The sequence below is a fragment of the Neopelma chrysocephalum genome, unplaced genomic scaffold (assembly GCF_003984885.1).
Source record: "Neopelma chrysocephalum unplaced genomic scaffold, ASM398488v2 Primary Assembly neopelma1_67, whole genome shotgun sequence".
Classification (NCBI taxonomy): Eukaryota; Metazoa; Chordata; class Aves; order Passeriformes; family Pipridae; genus Neopelma; species Neopelma chrysocephalum.
The window spans coordinates 4,193,518-4,212,589 of record NW_020897726.1 but is presented as its reverse complement, the minus strand read 5'-3'; the positions used below and the strand labels follow the sequence as shown (position 1 = coordinate 4,212,589).

The following is a 19,072-nucleotide window of genomic DNA, read 5'->3' as shown; positions in this document are numbered from 1 at the left end:
GGCAAAAAGCCAGAAATCATGAGGCTTACCGTCAGGAAGATACTCTCTGTTAACCACAGTGAAAGCAAAAGACCTTCACTGTATGTCTCTCCTAATCACAGTGTCTGACTTCTCCACTTCCCCCTCAGCTCTGTCTCTTCTTCAAACAGATTTCACCAATCTCACAAAACTCACGCATTTACAGTCTTCCAGGCATGTTGGTGGCACCATATCCAATGGATGAAGCAAAGATGTGTATATTTTCTGTGAAAAAATGAGGAGTACAGATTTCATTAATGACCAATGTTCAACTGAGAACTGAGCTGACAGTGAAAAGCTCACTGTAAGTCACGAGGCTGCACCAATTTGTTCTACATTATGGACCTTGCATTTACTCATTTACCTGTTGCCTGCAGAGAAACCTCTTAGCATTTCCTTTCAGCTGATTAGAAACAAAACTAACGCAAGCATTTTCTAACTAATTAATCAGGAACTTTCTTACAGTGTTTTTCAGCCATTCTTAAATGGTTTTAATCTGTGGTCAAGTGGTTACTCTCAGATACTAAACAAATGGTATCATGAAGTGGAAAGTCTCCTAGCTACTAATGGCACCCAACATTTACATTCAAACCTGTTTTCTTCACCCATCTAGCATCAATTTAAATTCCTCTTAACAAAAATAGAGGGAAAAATCAGCTTTAAAGGAGTAGAGTGGAGAAGACAATGCTTCAGCAAAGCTATTACACATAGTAATGTCTGCAGGAATGAAAAAACCCAGAGGGTTTCTCATGCGACTTGAGAAGAACAGAGGTGTGAGACTGGGGTGTAATTACATCTAGTGCTGTCTGCAGATATGCTGAAAAAAAAGATTGGATATTGAAGAACAACACAATGTAAACAGACTATAATGGGCTACTTGACAATAGTATAGAAAAGGCCAGAAAAGGCTAGGGACATACCAGTTATTACTTACACCATTGTAACTACAAAACAGTAATATTGCCAGTGTTTAAAAACAAATCATATGTAGTATTTCTACCATTAGTCCCATCAACGCCATTAAAATAGGGAATTTAACATGTAAGACATAGTGAAATGCAGCTATCCCCAGTTTTTAGAAGTGGAAGTAAAGGGGAGGATAAAGATGTGACTGTTACCCAATGTGCCCGAATGATGCAGACATTAATGAGGACTTGGGAGGTTTTGCTCTTTCCCTGGCTGTACCTGCCCAGCCTTACTGGGCCACTTTCTGCAAGTTGCTTCTCACTTCCCTGCTTCAGTTTCTCCATTAAAATATTCTTATTTTAGCAAATGTTTTGTGACTTACTATCATAAAGCACTATATGAGATCTAGTTATGATCTAGAAATTGTTCATTGAATGAAAATGCCCAGGCAACAACTTAAACCTAATCTGACCCATCCAAAAATCTTTCCTGTGCAGAGAAAAGAAGTAAAGATGTAAATAGCAATTTACAAAAGTCTCTGGCAAACAAGCAAACACCCTAAAAACAACCTAGGATAATACAACATTTGTCCAGTATTTCTTGTATCTTTTCAAAATGCAGAGTGACAATTAGATATACGGGAAAAAAAGTCAGAACACTATATAGATATAAGGTGTTCCCCAGCACAACCATTACTCTTCTATGCACAGTGACTCCATCTTCCAGGCAGTGCACAGCTCTGAGAACTGCACACGCAGCCTCTGCCAAGGCCAGTCCTGTGTTCAGGTGTGGCTGTGCTGAACACAACTATCCTACATCTATTCCTGATCAGCACTGGAGTCTACTTCTCATGCACAGGACACTTCAACACATTTTTCTTTCTGAAGCCTAAAAATATCCTTTTAAAGGCTTCTTAAAAGTCCTTTTAAAATTCTACACCCAGACCACACTTACTGCTGACAGTCTGCATGACCTGAAGAACTTTATGCACAGCATTGCAGTTTTACACTAAGTGCATTAAAACTAGCTATGAAAGCATATGCATGGAAATTACTAATGGCTCTCTTGAAGTATGCATGGAGAATTAGGGGTAGTATTTAGCACTTAGCATCCTAGTCTTCAGAGTTGAATTGCATTTACTTTAGCACTCTCAAAGGCAAACAGGCAAAACTGTCCAATAATGGAGTTCAAGTAAAATCCTATTTTACCCATTGTGTCTATGATTCAGAACTGAATTTTGCAGAGCAAAATCATACATCCTCAGCAAACGCTTCCAAAGGTGCGAGCTTTGCACGCACTCCCTCTCCCAAACCAAATGAAGCGGCTTTAAGGCAATGCAGGTGTCTAAGCTCTTCGCACTGGACACCACATAAGCCACACAAGATCTGCAGAGACATGATTCCTGATGGCTGTAAGTCGCCCTCATGAGCCCAGCGACGCCCAGTGCGCCCAGCAGCGCTGCTGGTGCACGCTTTTCTTCACAGCGCTCCGGGGAAGGAGCCAAAGCCAGAGCCAGCACTGCTCGGCCTGCGAGCTCCTGCCCGGCCGCGGGGCAGCCTAAGCCGGGGCCGCCGGGAAGGGCCGCTGTGCGGGTGCGGGTGCGGATGCGGATACATATGCGGGTGCCAATGCAGATGTGCATGCGGGACCCGACTGTGCTTCCCCCGCTTCGCCGGCCCTGCGGGCAGGAAAAGAACACAAGGGTAGGGCAGGGCAGGGAGGCACATGATGAAACTTCGCGGCGTGTTTCAACAGCAGCTGGCGGCGGGGGAGGAGCCGGCGGGAGCCGCCTCTTCCATCCCCCGGCGCGGCGCGGACGGCGGCTTTCCGTGCGCCGGCGGCCGGGAGCGGGTAAGGCAGCGGAGCGGGAAAGGCACCGGGCCGCGGGGCTGTGCCGGGCAGGGCCGGCCGGGGGCCGCCGCCCCCAGGATCGCGGGCCGAGCAGAGCCGCACAGAGCGGCCTGCGGGGCAGCGGCCGCGGGGCCCGGCTGGCGGGGCCGGCGGGCCCGGAGAGCGGCAGCCGCCGGAGGGAGGGGTGGCCGTGCCCAGGGAACCCGGGGCAGCAGCGTGCGCCGAGGGAACCTGCTCCCAGTACCCGCGGTCGCACGGAGACCGCGCGTTCCCGGGAGAACGCTCCAGCTGGTGGGAGAGCCTAGCTCCATGTGCTGAGGATGAGGTGCGGAGCGCCATCACTTGTCCAGATGGGAAAGATGTGGAGGGAACAGTGTGGCAGTGCCGTGCTCGCACTGGCACGCCTTTTGCAGCCCCCGAGTCCCTGGAGCTGTAGGCTTTGTAGGTCCCTGAACCCTAATCCTAATGGCCCCTTCGGGTTGAGGTCCTCAGCAACATCACTTGATACGGAGGTCCCCAGCTGCAGCCCACCTGTACTATTAGAGACCTCTGCTGTTACTCTGAGAGCTATGAGGCCTGTGTATATCTCCAGGGACACTGGGACTGCAAAAGGCATGCCGGGGCGAGCACGGCACTGCAACAATTGCTCCCTTCTCATCTTTCCCATCTGGGGCTACCACGCTGCTGGGGAACTCCAGTCTAAACCCATCGTCTTTTGGATTGAAACCATTCCCCCTTGTCCTATCACTACAGGTCTTGCTAAAGAGCCTCTGTCTTTGTTATAAACCCCCTTTGTATGTAAAGGCAAGAAATTGAAAGGACCATTAATGTTTCTGCTGAGATGATGTTACTTCAAGAGATCATACTATATTCCCAGTAATTACTTGTTCTGTTTGTGCTCTATGAAACAAATCATAGACAACTTTGCTGTATTTAAAGGTAAAAATTAAACCTAATTTCTTGCTGTCCAAAGTTTGTTTATCATACTCTGGGCAAGCCAGGTTTTACTTAGTAAAGTCTGCTATTCTTTTGATCAGTCCTCTTGGCAGTTAAGTGATTAATAACCTACATTTGTTATCTGTGTTTTGTAGGTATGTAGTGGGTTGACCTTGGCTGGATGCCAGGTGCTCACCAAACCACTCTATCACTTCCCTCTTCAGCAGGGTGGAGTGGGTGGGGGAAGAAAATATGATGAAAAAAGCCCAACACAACCTCATGGGTTGACATGAAGGCAGTTTAGTAAAGCAAAAGTGAAGGTCATAAACAAGCAGAAGAAAAAACCCAAAGATTTTATTCTCTTCTTCCTATCAGCAAGTGACATCTGGCCACTTCCTGAGAAGCAAGGCTTCAGCACACATAGTGATTGCTCTAGAAGGCAAACATCATAAATAACGAATGCCCCCCTTCCTTCTCCTTTCCCTTAGATTTTTTTTTTATCTGAGTGGACATCATACGAAAAGGAATATCCCTTTGGACCATTTGTGTTAGCTGTCCTGGGTATGTTGCCTGGCTATGATCAGGCAACATCTTGCCTGCCTCCAGCCTGCTGGTGAGGGGGGAATTGGAGAGCACTGATGCTGTGGGAGCACTGCTCAGCAGTAGCCGAAACCCTGATGAGATACTATCACCTTGCTAGCTACCAGTACAAAACACAGCACTGTGAGGGCTGCTGAGGGGAAAATGAGCTCCCTCTCAACCAGACTCAATATAAAGTGTCAGCTCTTGCTTGTAATGTTTGTGTCTTTATTGAACAGGTTCTCCACTTGTGTGTAGAACAACAGCCTCACAATGTGCGGGATCTGGGCCCTTTTTGGGAGCGACGAATGCCTTTCTGTCCAGTGTCTCAGTGCCATGAAGATAGCACACAGAGGTCCTGATGCATTTCGTTTTGAGAACGTCAATGGTTTCACCAACTGTTGTTTTGGTTTCCACCGCCTTGCAGTTGTTGATCAGTTATATGGTATGCAGCCTATCCGGGTGAAGAAATTCCCATATCTGTGGCTGTGTTACAATGGAGAAATCTACAATTTCAAACAAGTAAGTGTTTTATGGATGATACGGCTTTTTTTTTATTTGTCTTTTTTTATTTTTTTATTTAAAAATTAGTGGATATTCAGAAAATCTTTAAAATGTAGAATAGAATATCAGAAAAAAATTTAATACTGAAAAATCACTTTTTAATTGACAAGAAGGGCAATAAGTATTTGTATGTTCAGGTTTGATCAATTTTAAATAAAGATGTATTCTTCATTATCTCTTGGGTAGAGGAATTTCAGACTTCTTTCTCCCCTTTTCTCTTCGTAATGCAAATGCTTTTAGACTGTCTTGCTCTTCCGTTATTTTGGGTTGTCAAACTCCAAGTTGTTTGGTATTGCCTAAGAGATCATCCTGGATAATACTTTTGTAGTGGGTTTACCCTCACTGAATACCAGGCATCCACCAAAGCCGCTCTATCGCTCCCCCACACAAGTGGACAGGGAAGAGAAAATATAGTGAAAGGTTCATGAGTTGAGATAAGGACCGGGAGAGATCACTCACCAATTACTGTCATAGGCAAAACAGACTCAGCTTGGGGATATTAATTGAATTTATTGCCACCAAAATCAGAGCAGGATAATGAGAAGTAAAATACATCTTAAAAAAGAAACCTTCCCCTCACCCCTCCCTCCTTCTCCTTCCCCTCTACCTCCTCCCCTCCAGCAGTGTAGGGAGATGGGGAGTGGGGGTTATGGTCAGTTCATCACATGTTGTTCCTGCAGCTGCTCAAGGAGAAGATTCTTTCCCCTGCTCCAGCATGGGGTCCCTTGCACAGAAGACAATCCTCCATGAACTTCTCCAATGTGAATCCATCCCACAGCAGCAGTTCTCTATGAACTGCTCCAGCATGGTTCACTTGTCCACGAGGTTGCATTCCTTCAGGCACAGGCTGCTTCAGCGTTGGTCCCCCACAGGGCCCCAAGTCCTACCAGGAAACCTGTTCCAGCATGGGTTCCCCTTTCTGCCGGTCAGCAGGTCCCTGCCAGGATACTGCTCCATCATGGGCCTCCCATGGAGTCACAGCCTCCTTTGGGCACCCACCTCCTCTGGCATGGGTCTCCTCCATGGGCTGCAGGTGGATCTCTGTGCCCCTGTGGACCTCCATGGGCTGCAGGGGCACAGCTGCTTCACCGTGGGCTGCACCACCGGCTGCAGGGGAACCTCAGCTCTGGCACATGGAGCACCTCCTCCCCCTCCTTCACTGACCTTGGTGTCTGCAGGGTTGTTCCTCTCACATATTCTCACTCCACTCTTCCCTGGCCACAATTTCATCTGCGCAAGAACTTTTTTATTTCTTCTTAAATACATTATCACAGAGGCATTCCCATCATTCCTGACTGGCTCAGCCTTGGCCAGTGGTGGGTGTGTCCTGGAGCCGGCTGGCATTGGCTCTGCCGGACATGGGTAAAGCTTCTGGCAGCTTCTCACAGAAGCCGTCCCCTGTAGCTTCCCCGCTACCAAAACATGGCCATGCAAACCCAATACAACTTGGAACACCAAAGTATAATTTCCTTCTTTGGTGGAAATATTTATATAACTTTTAAAGTGTGATTTTACACAAAAAAAAATAGTTTTCTTATTAAACAATTACATGAATGGTGTTGCTTTTTCAGTTAGTAAGCAGGCAATGTTTGCAAATGCTTACTCATGTTTATCTTTTTTCTTAGCTGCAGAAGCAGTTTGGATTTGAATATCAAACATTAGTGGATGGTGAGGTTATCCTTCATCTTTACAACAGAGGAGGAATAGAACAAACAGCATCCATGCTAGATGGTGTATTTGCTTTTATCCTTCTGGACACTGCAAACAGAAAAGTGTTTCTGGCGAGAGATACCTATGGAGTCAGACCACTGTTTAAGGTGCTGACTGATGATGGATTTTTGGGTGTCTGTTCTGAGGCAAAAGGTAAAACTAGTTGTGTTTAGTGCCTAAATAATCTTAGGTATTGATGTTGGAGACAAACTTCTTTGTCAGGCTTTTCTTCTAAGTGTGAAGAGAAAATGAAATGTAAGTTCAGTAATATATGAACTATATTTAGTAGTATAAGAACTCTACACATCATTAAAACAAAAACCTCCAAGATGTTTAATTGTCCTTAATATCTCCTAAATAACTTGTTTATTTAATTTTAGAATTCTGTGTTCTGGAATCATGGCGGTATTGAAATCAAGACTTTTTTTTCATGTTACCCCAAAGTTAAATTCAGTCTATAGAGTTAGAGTAGATTTATTCTACAATAAATGTATTACACTTTGTTCCTGGTGTTCTATAATGAACTGGGAAATAATGCCACAAGAACTGCTAATCTGTAAAAGCCATAATTTTGAAACCTTACTGAAATTGCCTGCAGCATTGGGTAATTTTCCAGTATCTCTTATTTTATTTAATGACAATTTTTTTCCTTTGACAGGACACATCCACTGCCCTGTTTTTTAAAGTAATGTTGGCACTTTCATAAACAAATCCGAACAGTGTCAAAAGGGAATTTATTGCCTAAAATGCACTTGGGCTAAAATTTACTTTCACGATTGCTTGTGTCTCTCCCATTTACTGTGCATCTATTTCATTATCAGACCAATATAGGTTGACTCATCTAATAGTAGTACTGTGTACTAGTACTAAGAGCTGTACCATCTCTGCTTCTTGTGAAGGAAGAAGGGAGGTGAATGTTCTGGAGACTCTGTCCTATAACCATTGCAGTGAATTACCAGTCCCTCTCTAACACCAATTCAGTATCTCTTTGAGGACTTCCTCAAGGGGCATCCAGGTTGCCAGCAGGTGCTCAACATCCTCTTTCACAAGAGGAATGTAGATAAAGTTTGATTCTTGGCATTCAATACCAGTGGAGTAGATCAGTCTGGAGCCGATGAATTATGAAATCACTAAATCAATGTCAATTAAGTTATCATTTCAGTGATGTTGCTTTATTTCAACCCCCTTGTTAGCTTGACTACACTTAATTTTAAATACAAAATCAGTTCATAATTGTCATTTGAATTTTTATAAGCATATTACACCTTGACCCGGACATCATGTAGTCAGTTAGAAAAATGATCTTCTTAATGCTCACAGGGATAAATTGCTGCTTGCCAATTAGTAAAACTTTCTGGTTTGTTTTCTCTGCTGTCTGCCTGAGCTTGAGATAGCTCAGAGCTATGTGTGCATCCTGCCAGAAGCAGAGTCACGCTATAGCCAGGACTGACTCTGACTTAAAAGGATATTTTTTAATACCAGATTTAGGATCTGGAGAAAATATTTGTATATAGTTTTAGTACAGAGGCTGTTGAGTGAGGTATAACTTAACCATCCTAGGTCAAAAACATTGACATTTTTCTTTTTTCCCATTTCATGTGTAGGACTTATCAACTTAAAGCATTCAACATCCTTATGTTCTAAAGTGGAACCGTTTCTCCCGGGTCATTATGAAGTATTGGATTTAAAGCCCTCTGGCAAGGTTGCGTCAGTGGAATTAGTAAAATTTCATAGCTGTAAAGATGAACCGCTCCATGTTGCATGTGATACAGTGGAAGCTCTGCCTCCAGGTAGTACTGCAAAGATTTTGCTATGTATACTGATTTAAAAGTGAAAAAATCATAATCTTTGAATATAAAATTTGTACTGATTGGTTTAAAAAAACCATTAAAGAAAAAAAATACCAACTTGGAAGAACTTTTAAAATGTAGGGACTTTAGAGTTGTTCTTGTAGGTAGTTGTGTACAAAGATGGACTTGAATGCCTTTGTTATCAGAGGAGATTCAGACAAATATCTTTGTTTCCTAATTAGCATAATCCATTAAAGTCTAAGTAACCCTTTTTGGACTTTTTTCCCCTTCTCTTTTCTCTTTTGAGCAGGCTTTGACCTTGAAACGGTGAAAAGCAACATCCGTATTCTATTTGAAAATGCTGTTAGAAAACGTTTGATGGCTCACAGAAGAATCGGTTGTCTTCTGTCAGGTAAGTAACAAGAACCACAATGATTCTGTATCTTCTTTCTCTTTTGCTCATCCTCTGCTAGTTAGAGGAAAGTATATTGGCTCTTCAACTGTGATGTACCTGAAGTGATCTGAATCTTCATTTGCTTTTTAGAACAGAGAGCAGAGAACTTGTTAGTTTGGGATAAAGTTCTCCAGTTTACAAATATCTTGAAAGTCTTACGCTTTTAAAGTTTACTCTGGCCTGGGATCTTGGCTTGTTGAGACACCATTTTTAAATAAGAGGAAATAAATATAGTCTTATTGAAAAATCACTCAATATATTCTTAAATACATGAGATTTATGCTTACATTGGTGTCTAAAAGATAAATGTAATTATTACGTTCACTTTGCACAGATTGAGCCTAGAAAAAAAGCCTTGGCATGTTTCAGATAGCAGGAGGAATTGAAATTCTTACTTGTCACCTTTGCTATAGTCTTCATCCTAAACTCCCTTGATGTACCAAATTACAGGAGGCCACCTGGACCAAAATTATTTGCTGCACTCTTTTGCAGATGAGGTAATAGCATGTGGTACAGGAAATTGTTCACTGACTTAGCTGATCACTGTTGTGATCTGGTGGTTCAGTGTCACAGAGGTACTTTACAGAGCTAAAGCTCTGTAGCCATGGGACTGACACCTTATTTCCTGTGTTTGTGTAGCACTTTTTACTTATGGTTAGAGTTCATGCTGTTCATGCATTCACTGAACATCAGTAATTACACTCTTTTGTCATGAACCCTAATAAATGTGCATCTGAATGAGAGACAACTGACCAAGAGATACTGTTGGACCATTTCACTACTATGGCATCGTAAAAAGTAGGAAGGAGGTAAATTAAACAGGAAGATATGGAGAGTTGGGAGATCCAAATCTCAGTAAAAAAGCCTGTTTAAACCCCAGATTTCAGATGTCAAATTAGAAGGCAGTCAGCAGCTCCTCAGATGCACATGCAGAAAGCTGTAGTAGCAAAACTAAGTGCCTGTGCTGGCATAATACCAGAGTATTTCAGTGCTTCACAGTTTTGAGTATGCTTGGCACATCACGGTTAGAGAATTGCTTCTGTTTCCAATCACAGAGCGAGTTCTGCAATTTCACAGTGGAAGTTCAATTTTCCTGATTTCTGCCTCCTAAGCACTCAGTTTGTTTTCTGTGCTCTCCTTTTGTCAGGGTCTGCATGTAATTTCTATAGGATTTTTTTTTACAAGATAGGATGCCCACAAAGTGGATCAGGGTGGGAATTGATGCTAATGCACTCAGCTGAAAAAACGTGTGCAGCTTGTAGGAAGCAAAGAGAAGAGGGTTTTGCCTCATACTTGTCAGAACTGCAGGCAGATGTGGGCAAACAGGTACTGTGTTTTACTCAGTACTTCAAAGGGGAGTAGCAAGTAGAACTAGTCAGGGATTAGCAGAACTAGCTCATGAGAATAAGAGTGTGGACCCTTAGAGTATTGGCTTTATTGTATTAGAGTATTGGCTTTATTGTATTAGAGTATTGGTTTTATTTTTTACTTTTCCAAACTGTTCAAATCTTTTCACTGTCCTCTAAAAAGATGAGGAAAAAAGAATGATTGGGAAATGCTTACACTAAGCATTTTGGTTTGTTACTTAATTCTTTTTTGTTCAAACAGAAGAAAAAACCTCCATAGTCCTGTCAGTAGACTATCAAATGTGTAGGTGAGAAGAGGATAGGGAGCCGTTTTGAAATGAAGAATAAATCCCATTTTGGCAGAGTTGAGAAGGAGCATGTTCTCTAGCAGTACAGTGTGTTCAGTGTACTTTCTGTGTATCTTAAAGAGGTATTTCCACTGGTGCTTCTGACACCAAATAACAGCTGTTACTAAAGACATTCTACTAAAGTCACTCGATTCTCTTGTTAAGCAGAGGTAAAGGTACACTTGTATGAGAAGTACCTTGTATTCACACAGCTTAAAAATGAAGCCCACTCATAAGATTTCAATATCTAGATTCAGTGTTCTTAAGGGGGAAATAAAACATCATTCAAAAGCCTAATCAAATAATTTGTTTTGTTGGCAGGGGGCTTAGATTCCAGCTTGGTTGCAGCTGTTCTTCTGAAACTGATGAAAGAAATCAACATCAGTTATCCATTACAAACCTTTGCAATTGGAATGGAAAACAGTCCTGATTTACTGGCTGCCAAAAAGGTATCCTAAGCGCTGCTTTTAGTTTGTTCTGAGCTGGTGAATGCTAAGCTGCGTATTAGTGGTTCTAACTTCATGGTATGGCATTAATAGTAACACTGAATACTCATTTATTGCTAGGATGTAAATCAGTTTGCAGTATATCATTTAGTACAACATTTGCTGCTTAATCTGACAAAGAGACAACTGAACCTTATCTGTGTTCTCTTGAAATCAGAAGGCTTTCATGACACGGTCCCATTGTGTTGTTGCCAAAAGGACAGTACTTTGGACTTGTCTCAATTCTGCCTCTGGGTTTTAGGGTAGATCTCCATTCTATAGTTCCTATACTATGACATTTGTATATATGTTAAATATTGCAAGTTAATCATCACTTTTCTGAATTAAGTTCTTTGTACAAACTGTTTGACATCTGGGTTACCCCTGAAGTATGCAGGCTGTCATGACTTTTGAGCTGCTTTTTCTCTTAAGGGCAAATATCTGGAGTATTTAGAGCCTCTACAGATTTGGTTATGCTTTTGGCAAGCAGCCGGATGGTCTGTTGCAATCATGATTGAACACTGTAGTCAGGGAGACTATGTTCTCTCTGGTGAATGTACCACTGCAAGTCAGAGTGGCTGCTAAGTAACATCTTTTCTTGGCCTAATGTCATAATTGTCACTGTAGCAGAAGGGAGCTGGTGCTTTTGCTCAATTTGTGTGTTTTAAACACAATGCATATTTATAAAATGTTCTAGTTGAAAAGGAATACATGATTGTAACCTTTTACAAACAGGTGGCAGCACATATAGGCAGTGAACATCATGAAGTAATACTTAATACTGAAGAGGGAATTCAGGCAATAGAAGAGGTCATCTTCTCATTGGAAACCTATGATATAACAACAATAAGAGCTTCAATTGGTAAGAATTTTTAATGCTAATCTTTGGATTATATCACCCAAATAAAATTTTGTGCAAAACCATGTGGTCATCTACTAGATCCCTTAGCTGACACAGAACCTGGGAACTGTGACTCTGAAGGTCTGCTTCCCAGTCTGATCTGTGATACCACAGTGAGGCAAAAGCACTTACTAGTTTCCAAATCCCTGACTGCAAAAAACAACTGTCAAAAACTGTTCCTTAAGCTTTTGAGATGAAAAACAAAAGTTATATGAAGAAGAAACATTAGATCAGCAGGTCTGGGTTTTCTGCTCTGATGAGTAAGAACCTTGGAGAAAGGGGGGAAATTTAAAAGTTATCTGAGATACTGAATGTTATGATAGCAGAACAATTATGATTACCCTTTCCTTGCATAATTTTTAGACTAATGGGAAGTATTTCTTGTAACCCTTTAGTAACACAGATTCTTACAATGTATGTTTGATTCTGAGAAGTGAAGGAAGTCACCAGCAGCTTTTTACAAAGCATTGCCAGCCTGATTGGAGTGAAAAACACTAATCCAATGCAATTCTGCATAATGCAAGCTACAACACTTTACCCAGTTAATCTTGTGTCATCCTAAAGTGTTGTAAAGTGTTATGAAACCAAATAGTCAACACAGTTTTCAAGGCTGAGCTCCCTGTTTGGAATAGGATTTGTGAAACACTGAATTTGTGAAATGTGAAATACTGAATGCAATTCTTTAAAAATTAAAGCCAACTTTTCATCTGTAATTTTTTCTTTGTGATTTGCTGCTTAGTATAAAAAATAATGAACTTGATCCTTTTCATGAGATTTGTAATACTTATGTTATAAAAGCATATTGTTCAGAAAGATGCATTGAGGGGAAGAAATAATTCTGTTTAATATATAATTCTTTACAAAAAATTTTTAAAAAGGGCTTTATCCAGTTCAACCCACAGTGGCAGAGACTTAAACAGCAACTTTTAGTGGTAGCTTTGTTCCCTAAGGCTAAAGGGTTTAATCAGCACTATACTGGAATTAATCACGTGCTTAATTTCAAATTGAGTCAAATCAGCTCCTCTGTGTGCTTCCATGGGAATCCCAGAATCACAAATAGACACATCTTTCTGATATTTTGAGGGCTAAGTGTTTAGATACACAGTTTAGATGTATTTGCAGCACTTAGCATGGCTGATGATGGCTTTGAGTAGCAAGATGTTACTTTACATTAGTTGTTTGCTACAGAAGGAAGTGGTGTAGGAGACAAATTTCTAAAATGCTAGATTTAAAACTACTAGCTGTATATAGCATCATACATGTAGCTGTACTTTAATATACTTTTTTTTTTAAGGTATGTATCTTGTCTCCAAATATATTCGGAAGAAAACAGACAGTGTGGTAATTTTTTCAGGAGAAGGATCAGATGAGCTGACACAAGGATATATATATTTCCATAAGGTAAATATATTCACTACACAGAAAGCCCTTGAGCTGCTTGTTTTCCTGTTTATCAGAACATCTCTGAGATTTCAAGGTGTGATGTTTGAGAGTTGTCACAACTGTATATTTGCTGTTTTTTTCCTGAGGTGGCATAAAATCCAAGGGATTTGATCACCTAAAAAGTAACTTTTTAAATCTTCAGCGATTCCTGAGACTGTTACCTCTTGGATGTAGTTTTTGCTAGTTCTGAGATCACTCTGTGATCACTACAAACGCAGGACAGCAAGCAGTGGCTCCCTCAGTGCAGCTGCGTTCCAGCCATGTGCTGCATGCATGTGTTTGGTTTCAGGCACCATCTCCTGAGGAAGCTGCAGAGGAGAGCGAGAGGCTTCTGAAGGAGCTCTACCTGTTTGATGTACTTCGTGCAGATAGAACTACTGCAGCACACGGGTAAAATGTACTCTCTTGAATGGTGAGGACTCATGGGATTTAAAAGCACAAGAAGATCTTAAAAGTTCTGCTGCTGTTGAGGAAATTACAACAGTTAACTGTTGACTGAATAACTGATTCAGAATATTGTGTGGCAGGATAATTTTACTCCTGCCTCTAGGTCTAAGCTAATCTAAGATGGTCATCAGTCTTCTGAATACTAGTAACAAATGGGGTGCACCCCATGTTCTGCTTGAGCTCCGTATCTCAATATAACTGAAGACATGACCCACTTTGGCAGAACAGGCATTGCTAATGTTCCAGGTATGCACAGGCACTCAGGGTCCCTGAGCTCTGAGTGTGTGGGGAGCACAGTATATGAGGGCAGGCAAATCTGGTCGTCAGAGGAATCATCAATCACATTTCTGTTCTAAACACTGTGAGACAAACTTGCTATTGCAATTGCTACAGGCAACGTTTTATGAAAGAAAGTTCTGTTCGATGAGCAAATAGAGGAGGAATAAAACTGAATCTAATAGCAATTGCTTACAGTACCTCTCGATTAATTGCATCTGCTTAGATGCAATTGATTCTTAGAGTAGCAGGAAAAGACTGCTGAGGATTTGTATGCCAAGATGAAATTGAAGATGTAGCCTGAAGGAATTTCAGCAACAGCAAAGCACACTGCAAAATTTAATCTGGTCTGTGACCATAGGGCCCACTCCTGCTGACCAATGCAGGAAATATCTTTTGTCTGTACTGTTCTTCACAGAAGCAGTGAATTAGAAATACCAATATTCAGAGTTGAGGAGGGAAAGCGAAGTTGTGTTTGACTTTGGGCTTTTTTGAGATTTAGACAAAGAGGAATCTTGAATCTGATCATCAACATGCATATAAAGAACTGAAACAACATCCTGAAAAGAGAAAAGCATGTGTATAGTCAGGTAGCTGACTATAATAAAGAGGTAGTAGGATACAATATGTGTGACTGACACCTGAGTGACTCTCTGGGAGTTCGTTCTCTGGGAGCAAGAGGATTTTTTTAATGTGTTTTTGCATAGATGTTGCAATGGTTGTTGCAAATCCTACAGTACTGTAGTCTTTAAATTCAGGGTACTAGAAGCTGCCCAACATATGACATCATAAATCATCATGGTCTTTAATCTGCCTGGACCATACACCTAAGTTTCCAAATTGGTGAATTAAATGCAGATAGTCATAAATACGCAAGAGAAATTCCTTCTAATTAAAAGCAGAAAACCTGGTGTTTATGTGAAAGACAGGAAAACTGTTGTGGAATTTGTAAGTAGATGACTTATGGGATTAATTCAGTATCTTTTCTGTTTATTCCCCCTGTTTAGCCTTGAACTGAGAGTCCCATTTTTGGATCATCGGTTTACTTCTTATTATTTATCTCTACCAGCAGAATTGCGAATTCCAAAGGTATGTAAAACGAGAGTTGGACCCAAGTGTAAGTGTACAAATTCATTGATACGTGTTCTAAGCATGACCAAATTGCTGAATTTAGTGGTTAAGTCCTCTACCCAAAGTCAAGCACACTCTTAAATATTTTGCTGGATCGTTGGACTACTTGGAACCCTTTTCTGACTAGACCTTCTGAAAGGAAATGTTTCATAAGTTTTTAAATCCAGATTTTTGCGCTTCCTCAGACTCATGACATTGTTTTTTGTTCTGCAAACAGAATGGAATTGAAAAATACCTTCTAAGATTATCCTTTGAAGATTCCAATTTACTTCCCAAAGAAATACTCTGGAGACCCAAAGAAGCTTTCAGTGATGGTATAGCATCAGTGAAGAAATCCTGGTTTTCTATTCTTCAGGACTATATTGATCAACAGGTACAATATCACTTTTTTGGGTCTTTTTCATTTAAATGTATTAGATATGGTTGCCAAGGGGAGGCAGCTCACATGCTTAGTTGACAGAATAAATCTGGGTATACCATTTAATGTGAAGGAGCAAGATAAACCTTCGTCAATGCTCTTCTAGGTATCTGAGTTGGTTGAAGGCGTTTGTAATGCTAGGTACAAAGAAATGCAAGAGCCTGACAGAAATGATTGTGTAAGGAAATGAATATCATTTAAGTGTCTGCATTGCAAATTATATTGTGTGTTGACAAACACAATTTCTGGGTTACAGGCAAAGCAGCTGCTTCAGCTGATGGCACTTGCATGAACTTACTCTGCTGCTGAGTAACAACATAATGACTTTATAATGTACTTTTTCGTTTACGTCATTCGTTTTTCAAAGCTGTTCCTAGCTAAGCCATTTTGCTTTTTAAAGCCTCTGCTTGCATTGCTAACCTGCATTTTGGCTCTGGACAAAGTGTAATCCTCTCTGGAGTACAGAGGTAGTTTAATCCCCAAGAGAAAGGAATAACACCGTATTTACACCAGAGCTCTGTTACACAGAAATATGTGTAATCAAGCCTGTGGACGGGTGCTTGTCTGTCCTATCACCATACCATTTTCTTTCTCTATATCCACAAGCAAGAAAGTAGTTGGGCCAGGCAAGTGTTGTGCTGCCTGTTCTGAGCCTGTACTGTTTTAGGAGGAGCACATTTATTTCATGGCCCTGAAAAGTTAGACAGCCTCTTGGCAATGGAAGTTGCTTTAGAAATTGCCTCAACTGGTGCAACTATTCATCCTCCTTTTCAGAGCCAGCTTAGCAACTACAGGTGTCTTTGCCTCTGCATCTCATGTCTTTTGTTTCTAAGAGCTTGGTTATACAAACAGAGTCAACAGTTCTCCAAGTTGAAAAAAAACCCTAGGAAGCCACTTATCTGGCAAAGTGACTGCTTTAAGATTTTCCACTTGTTTCACAGCAAAGGAAAGGATAGGAAAGATGTTTTTGTGAGTTTACTAACAAAGGTGGTTGTAACCCAGACAAATGGGCTTCACGTTTCATGCAGAGAGAAATATCAATAGCACTGGAAATACAGTTACATATTCATAAAGATCAAGGGAGTGTATGACAAAGGTTTGACCTGTGAAACCTCTGCCTCTGGAATAGACTTTTTTTTTTTGTAAACCTGTGGGCATTTAGTGGTTGGTGAATTCTTGTGTGTCTTTAAAAGTTAAATGTATTTGCAGCTTAACTTGAATTTTGTTTGTGTCTGTAGGTTGATGACCTTTTGCTGGAAAAGGCAGCGGAGAAATATCCTTTCAATCCTCCTAAAACAAAAGAAAGTTACTACTACCGCCAGATCTTTGAAAAGCACTACCCAGGGCGAAGCAGTTGGCTGCCCCACTACTGGATGCCAAGATGGGTTAAAGCTACTGATCCTTCTGCACGCACATTGAAACATTACAAGTCGGCCACCCAAGAATAGGCTGTTGAAGTAATCCCCCAAATGAAAGTGCTGCAAGCATTTTGTGTGCACTGTTTTAAGAAAACCAAACAAATTATGCAAACCTAAAGCTTAAATCCTCTTTAAGATGTATTTTGACAATGCTATTGGAAATGAGAGCTTTCTGTAGTTAGTGTACTATTAAAGATTTACCCTGCTGTACCAAAACTTTGTAATTCATGGGAAAATACTTTATGGACAGAAAACTACATTATTTGACAACTCTGTTCCTTATGTGACCTCCATTGTATTCAGTTGCCGGGCAGTTATTTAATATATTTTAATGTGAGCTCTTGTTACAAGGACTTGAATCAGGCTGAGGGATGCAAACTGCTGAAGGCCGTCTGAGCAGAGGGGAATTTGGCCGTAGCTGTTTAGTGACTTGTGTTCCTGGCTGTGGGACTTGGATAGTCTCTATATTATTCTCTTCTGAATGTCTTTCTACGCACTCCTGAGAACCGCGATGTAGTTTCCAAAAAGTATTTAGATATTCATAGCTATGCAGAGATGCTTACTAGAGATTATAATAGGTGTGGTGCTGGGTGTTAATTAATTAAATGAAGGGGAATCTTATTTTCTGTGAAGCCACCGGTTGGCTGTTTTGAGTCTTATAAATATATACCATGAGTCTAAAGATATTGTGACTGTTACTGAAGAGCAAAACAGACAAGGGAAGCCAAGTTATGTCTTTGTTTCTAACTCAAGGAGTTCAATTTTTAAATTTATTTATTATTCTTGAAAAAAAGAAAGGGTGTTAACTGGATGATATGTGTCAGTCTGATGGAAATTGCATGAGTATTTTAAGAAATTTTTCACATACTTTGAGAGTTTTTCCACCTGTGTGATGAAAAGGTAGACTGTGTTGCTGCTGAACTTTGTGGTGAACCAACCTTGTTAAGCATAGATTTTAGTCAGACAAAGCGTCACTAATGACAACAGGATCAGATGCCTTGCTTGGAAGAATGGGAAAAAAGCGTCTTCACAAACTACAAGAACTTCTAATACTCTTGAAAAGCGCCTGCACTTTTCTCCAGGACAACTTTTTAATAACTGCTTAGTCATGGAGGCTGCTTTTTAAAGGTAACTTAAAGGTGGTGAAGAGATAGGTATGCGTGCTACAGATTGACTTGTTTAGCTTCGTGCTCTTTGTAAAGACAAGTCTGCTTCATTGTCCCTCTTGACTAGGAAACCAAAGCCATTTTTTATTTAAAAGATAAAATATATGCTGTTCTGATTTAAAATCTTCATGAAATGACTGATGTCTATTTGTTACTCCACCATAATCCTACATGTGTATTCCAGAAACTTACTGAAGCCTTTTGGTGGCACCAGAGCACTCGTGAACTGCCCAGTTATGGCCAGTAGTGGCCATATTTTGACATAAACTTGCACATATTAAGTTAATACATTCCTGCAATCCTCTTAAGGGCGTTGTCTTTTTGGATTTCTTGAAGCAGTAAAGTATATTTTGAGGGAAGAGAGGAGTATAGATTATGTTGACTAGGTGCTGATGTGATAAGATTTACTACTTACTGTAAACTTCCCAAGGCTGAGATAAAAAAATAGCATTTGCCTGAAGTGAAAATAGGCTAAACACATTTTTGGGTCATTACTCAAATGCACTTTCTGCTGCAACATTGTCAGGCATTCAAGGAAATCCACCTAATTTTTTTCAATTCCTAATTCATTGGGCATATACATATCAAGGATATATTCTAGACAGGTGATCCAATTTTTTTAGCTTTTTACTGATGTGCAGAGGAAGAATACAGTGGTTGCTGCTTTATTCTTGTAAAAGGTAAAAATGCTAGGGATATCAGGAGTGTGAAATCTGTTCATTCCTTCTCCATGTATAGACTTGAATTCTACAGCCTTATTGGGCTTCCCAATATGACACTCTGAACTTCCTCTTTTCTTTTTTCCTTTAAAACAAAACAAAAAAAAAAAAAACAAAACCCCCAAAAAACAAACAAACAAACAAAAAACAAGCACAAAACAAACCAA

General features: G+C 40.6%; 1 protein-coding gene across 6 annotated transcripts; it reads left to right on the top strand.

The window, feature by feature from the left end:
* Nucleotides 1-2,426: 2,426 nt before the first annotated feature.
* ASNS (asparagine synthetase (glutamine-hydrolyzing)) lies at nucleotides 2,427-18,315 on the top strand. Of its 6 annotated transcripts, none has more exons than XM_027684747.1 (12): nucleotides 2,427-2,528; nucleotides 4,530-4,812; nucleotides 6,480-6,717; nucleotides 8,169-8,354; nucleotides 8,665-8,766; nucleotides 10,823-10,950; nucleotides 11,722-11,848; nucleotides 13,182-13,288; nucleotides 13,620-13,720; nucleotides 15,061-15,142; nucleotides 15,402-15,557; nucleotides 16,841-18,315. In XM_027684747.1, the coding sequence occupies exons 2-12, from the start codon at nucleotides 4,564-4,566 to the stop codon at nucleotides 17,048-17,050; spliced, it is 1,686 nt and encodes a 561-aa protein (XP_027540548.1). In that variant the 5' UTR covers nucleotides 2,427-2,528; nucleotides 4,530-4,563; the 3' UTR covers nucleotides 17,051-18,315. The 6 variants fall into 6 exon arrangements, with proteins under 6 accessions (XP_027540548.1, XP_027540543.1, XP_027540544.1 ...); XM_027684742.1 differs by lacking the exon at nucleotides 2,427-2,528 and adding an exon at nucleotides 2,552-2,775; XM_027684743.1 differs by lacking the exon at nucleotides 2,427-2,528 and adding an exon at nucleotides 2,552-2,792.
* The last annotated feature ends 757 nt before the right edge of the window (nucleotides 18,316-19,072 follow it).